At 25.8% G+C, this 5,925-nt stretch overlaps 1 protein-coding gene across 1 annotated transcript; it reads left to right on the top strand.

Moving 5' to 3' along the window:
* Positions 1 to 2,749: 2,749 nt before the first annotated feature.
* On the top strand, positions 2,750 to 5,188 carry LOC110629324 (bidirectional sugar transporter SWEET4). The gene is made up of 5 exons (XM_021776234.2): positions 2,750 to 2,900; positions 3,017 to 3,053; positions 3,377 to 3,755; positions 4,472 to 4,591; positions 4,756 to 5,188. Exons 1-5 carry the CDS (start codon positions 2,858 to 2,860, stop codon positions 4,957 to 4,959), a joined length of 783 nt encoding a protein of 260 aa, XP_021631926.1. The 5' UTR covers positions 2,750 to 2,857; the 3' UTR covers positions 4,960 to 5,188.
* Positions 5,189 to 5,925: the final 737 nt, after the last annotated feature.

Genomic DNA, 5,925 nt, shown 5'->3' with positions numbered 1-5,925 from the left:
ATTAAAAGGCCGCCTGATAGAAACAGGTACGCTGATACATCCCTACGTATGAATCTATTTGACAGATGTCACCATAGCAGGATGGTGATTATGCGTTATTAAAAAATAAAAAAAAGAAATAAAAAGAGAAATACACAATCTACTAAATTTACATACACTACTATAAACCCTATTTCTTCTAAATCTCAAAACATCACAAGCAAAGTTAAAATTTTGCTGTCAAGATTTATTCTCTATTGATTGACGAGAACACGTTAGGGTTTTGGGAGCGTTACAACCATTGATTCACGCTTTGAGGTATTCTCTTAACTACCTTCTATGGCAAGCTCAGTGTATACTCATTCTTTTTATAATATTTTAATTTTTATCTTTTTAATTGTTTTAATATTTAGCTATTTTTTATTAAATTTAAATTAAATATTATTATTATATTTTTAATATATATTATTTTAGTAAAATAATTTAGACTTCTGCCTTTTTTTTTCTTTTCACTTTAATTGATTTTATAATAAATAAGAAACGATGTTTCTAAATTTTAATTAATTTAACCTTATCAATTAATTTTTAAAGTTTATTTAATATTTTAATTTAAATTACTTAATTATTTTTAAAAGAAATAATATTATTTATTATTAATTTTAACCTTGTTAATTAATTTTTATTAATTTAACGTAAATATACATAATTTATATAACTATTATTTTATTTTATAATTATATTTTAAAGAAATAATATTATTTATATAGGAATTAGTAGATTGAAATAAAATTACAATTTTAATGGAATGAAATAAAATGATATACAATATTAATTTGATTGATTTTAATTAAATTTTAATTAAATTCAAAATTCAGTTTCAAGTAAAATTAATATTATAAAATTAAATAATAAATTTAATTGATTACAATTCACTTATATATAAAAAAAGTAATGTTATTAATTAGTTAAAAAAATAATAATGTTAATTGAATAAAATATAAAAGTTTAATGTAATTAATTTTTAATTAAAAGTGAATTATATTCATAAATTTGATTGATTAAAAATTAAAAATAATAATATAAAAATTAATAAAAAAAAAAAAACGAAAAATCACGATAGAGAAGCAAAATCTCGACTGAAAATCTATGTGCAACTAAACGAAGAAACAAGAGCAAAGGAGCAAAAGTGAGCAATGAGTATAACAATGACGGAGCATAGTGGACGCCAGCAACTAGTTGACGTTGGACGACTTATAAAATTTAATACCATTTCATTTATTTTCTATTAATGACATTCAGACATAACTTAAAAAATTTAAATGTTGATATGTAAATATAATAAATTTATATTTTATAATATAATATTAAATATATTTATTTTATTAAAAAATATATTTTTTAATTTATTGTATATTATAATAAAATATATTTTATTATATTTATAATAAAATATATTTTATTATATTTATTATAAAATATTTAATTTTATAATAATAACATATTTTAATTTTACCAATTTATTTTTTTAAATTTATATATATACATATATATATAAAATAGAAAAAATCTTTCTTCAAGCTATTAACAATTTTATAAGAAAATAAAAACACTACATATTTATAACGATTTAATTTTTTTTTAAATAAAATGTAAACTTTATTAAATTTTAATAACAATCTAATTCAAAAATACAATCGAGAGGGAAAAAAAAGATCTCAATCAAGTCTGGAATAATGAAAATTTAATTTTTTTTAAATAAATAAATTATTTAAAATACTTTTAGATAATTATATATTTTTATATATTAATGAATATTAAATGATTTAAAAGATGAGTAAGGGTGTATATAAAAAATAAAATTTAATATTATAAAATGATAAATAATTTAAAATAGAAAAAATTCTTTAAAACGAGAGATATTATGTAAAAAAAAATAATGTATAATAATGTAGTGCAAAATTTGATTAATAAATCCTAAATCTCTACAGTGTTATCAATAAGAAATCTGAAGTATATTCACTTGCTTATATTGAGAAAGCTTAGTAAGAAAAACAATAATTTGATATCCAACACAAAGTGCATGCCCACGTCACATTCCAACCGTGAGCTACCTGCTCTGTTACCACAATTACCAATATAATAAAATTTTTTTTTTTATATTTAACTAATGAAGTATGAAGGGAAATCAATGAATGGCCCATCAAAAATTTCCATAGTCAAACAACAGTTTCAATTAAAATGGAGGTTGTCTAGGCTCTTATCTTCAAGAGCTAACTCAAAAGAGACTCAGGAAACTGACCTGACACATCTTGAAGCTTTCAGAAATTAGGTCAAATTGGTACTTAAATTCTCAATTGGCCATTATCTGATAAAGGCTGAAAAGGGTATTAATCACTTTCTGAAACTTGAGCTTGCTAGGGTTTTGAAAAATCTTGAACGCAGTGCCAACTCCTTCACTCTCCATTAAGACAAAACTACCCATGTGTTATTACAATTTGGATTGGCTATTACAAGGCGGGCAAGTGACAACTTCATCTGTTCTCACTTGCCATAGATAAGAGGTGGCAACCTTTTTTATATTTTTTATTGGCGGCACACTTGATAAGACCATATTTAATAGGCTATTATTTTTGTTTTTTCTTTAATTTTATTCCATCTCATCCATATTTTTCAAAAATAATTTTCTATTCAAAAAACCAATTATCCTTAATATTTAATTACAAAAATATGTGAATTTTTGTATTATTTATATGCCCAGTGATTGGACCCCTCTCTTTATATTTGAGACTCAGCTCTGATATTTTTGCAGGATAAAATTTTCAAGCAAAGCAAATTCCTTTCCTTTGGCTTTCCCTTCTCTTTGCAACTTCACAAAGCAATGGTTTCTTCAGATACTGCTAGAAACGTGGTTGGTATCCTAGGTAGGTTTTATTATTTTTTCATATTAAAATGATATTTTTAGTTTCTTGAGCCTCTAGAATTTTCTGTTTTTAATTTTCAAGTTTCTCTGATAGACCTGGTTGCTTATTATTTGCAGGAAACGTCATCTCACTCTTCTTGTTCTTATCACCAGTGTAAGATTTGGGTGATGGTTAATTTCATTGAGAGATTGAAAACCACACACACACAGTATCTAATGAAGAAAATGCTATAAGAAGATAATAAAGGGGTGAAAGAGAACAAAAGAAAGTTAACCCACATTTCAGTTTAAACCCAAAATGCTAATTAAGATGGACAATGGTTCTCAAGAACAGATTTGGTCCTTCCTAATACCCAATTAGAAAATTAACGAAGAAAACTTGTTGATTTTATGAGCGAGAGATAATATATAAACTATTTTTGATTTCATAAAATGAATATTATAAAATCTTATGTAATATTTTTATGATTTTCCCAGGCCAACTTTTGTTCAAATATGGAAGAAAAGGGCAGTGGAGCAGTACTCAGCAACCCCATATCTTGCCACCTTAGTTAACTGCATGGTATGGGTGCTGTATGGGCTGCCCATGGTGCACCCAAAAAGCTTGTTGGTTGTGACCATAAACGGATCAGGAACAGCCATTGAGTTTATCTACATTATCCTTTTCATTATCTACGCAGACAAGAAAAAGAGGGTTAAAGTGATATTAATAGTGCTTATTGAGATTATTTTCATTGCTGCCGTTGCTGTTCTGGTCCTAACTTTAGCCCACACCACCAAGAAGAGGTCTATGATTGTGGGACTTGTCTGCATATGCTTTAACATCATGATGTATGCGTCCCCATTATCGGTCATGGTTAGTCTTCTAATTAAATTTTCCTTTCAGCACTCTTAATGTTAAAATTCTAACAGTAACTAGTCTCGTTGATAATGTCAACATTCATTTGACAAAATGGTTAGATTTGTTCTTCTCTTTGTTCACCATTGTTTGGTTTATTTGACAAAATAATTATATTCGTGATAGAAAGAGGGTTCAAACATAAAATAACATGTTAAGTATTATTATTATTGTACTCACAGACTTAATCTGGTGATAAATACATCTGAGTAAATTTGAAAAATCTCAGGTTTTACTCCATCGATTCCTAATTCCTATTAAAAAAATATTATTATTATTATATTGTAAAAACTTGAAAATATGTATAATTTCTTGCGTTACAAAATAGGCAACCTAAATTGCCAAATTTGTTAATTTAATTGATTATTTTTAAAAGGTTATGGTTTAATATTATTTTTTGCTGACTCGTTTCTAATGCATGGCCCATGCACTTGATTAGGAAATATACAAGTATTTGGTTATGTGTATCTATGTATTTATTTGTAATTGCTCCATAAATGGCAAGTATTATATATATTGTTAAGATACTATGTCGTCTTATGCAATTTTTTGCTTAGATGTAATTTGCTGTGGACCCAAATTATTATACATATATGGTAAGTGAGGCTCACCTATTTACTTCTTAATTATATTAAATTATTATTACTTTTATTTTTTTTTAATTTGAAATGCAGAAACTTGTAATTACAACAAAAAGTGTGGAGTATATGCCATTCTTCTTATCTCTTGCTTCCTTAGGCAACGGACTTGCTTGGACGACTTATGCTCTCATCCATTTCGACCCCTTCATTGTTGTAATTGCTCTCTCTCTTCTCTTGATGTTCTTTTTTAGATATATACAAATTTCCATGGCTGATTTCCGATTGTTGAGGTGGATTAAATTTGTTAATATTTTATTATATTAAGATGAAACTGAGTGTTTTCCTTTTTTTTTTTTTTTTTTCCTTTTTTGTTTTAGATTCCAAATGGGTTGGGTTCGCTATTTGCAGTGGGCCAGCTGGTACTATACGCAGTGTTCTACAAGTCGACCAAGAGGCAAATAGCTGAAAGAGAGGGGAAAGCAGAGGTGGGATTATCACAAATAGTTGTGAATGGAGATTCCAAGAAGAAGCCATCAACTGCATCCCTCAATGCTTCTGCTTCTGAGATCAATAGGGCTTAACTACCTAATCCAATTATCCAGTAGCTAGCAGGGACCATGCCAGCGAAACACCTTTGTCCAATATTTTTATAATTATTCGGGAACCTAACGTAGCAAAGGTACAATGTGCTGCGTAAGCAGCCACCCATGTTTGTTACCTCATCAGTCTGCGTTTTGTGATGGTTTTCTTTTTGTAGTTTTGATTGTTAGACATATGCTTGGCAATTAATATCAGAAAATCTCAATTTAAGTGAATCGACTATATATATATATATATTTTCAATATTCGAATTTGTTGGAGGTCAATTTTATATTAATATTTAAAAATGGTAATTAAATTTTTATATTAATTTCTTTTTATATCATTTTAGATGGGATAATTTTTATCATAATCATTCAATTTTAGAGTGTAATACTCCAGTTCTTTTATCTTGTATTTGTTACCACAAAGTCCTCCATATTTAAAAATATTAAATAAAATTCTCTCAAGTAATTTTTTGTTTATTTATCTGATACAACTAATTCATGGCAATGCCATAGTATAAAAATAAAAAAAAAAAGTAAAAAAAATTAAGTTTCACATAAAGTATTAATAACATTATTTCTCTTCACATATTTTTAATTTTTTTTAATTTTTATTTTTTACTCTGTGATACTTTTCATATTAATTATGCTTGATAAATGAATGAAAAATGATGAGGGATTTTTATAAAATGTTAAAAACACATTAATAGATTTAAGACCATAAATTTTTAAAAACTTAAATATTATTTATTTATTATATTTTTAGGATATTATTATTATTATTATAAGAAAATTTTAATATTTTAACTATTTTAATTATTGTCTAATTATATTATCAGTATCCTGAGAAGTTGTGTTTCAAATGACAGACTTATGTTGGTCGAAGGTAAGACAAAAAGATTTGTGGTATTGATATGCTTATGTTGATTGAAGATTATAAAAAAGTTTGTGTTATTTATATCA

The sequence above is a fragment of the Manihot esculenta genome, chromosome 1 (genome assembly GCF_001659605.2).
Source record: "Manihot esculenta cultivar AM560-2 chromosome 1, M.esculenta_v8, whole genome shotgun sequence".
Classification (NCBI taxonomy): Eukaryota; Viridiplantae; Streptophyta; class Magnoliopsida; order Malpighiales; family Euphorbiaceae; genus Manihot; species Manihot esculenta.
The sequence above is the reverse complement of the archived record's forward strand: the minus strand, read 5'-3'. Positions and strand labels throughout refer to the sequence as shown.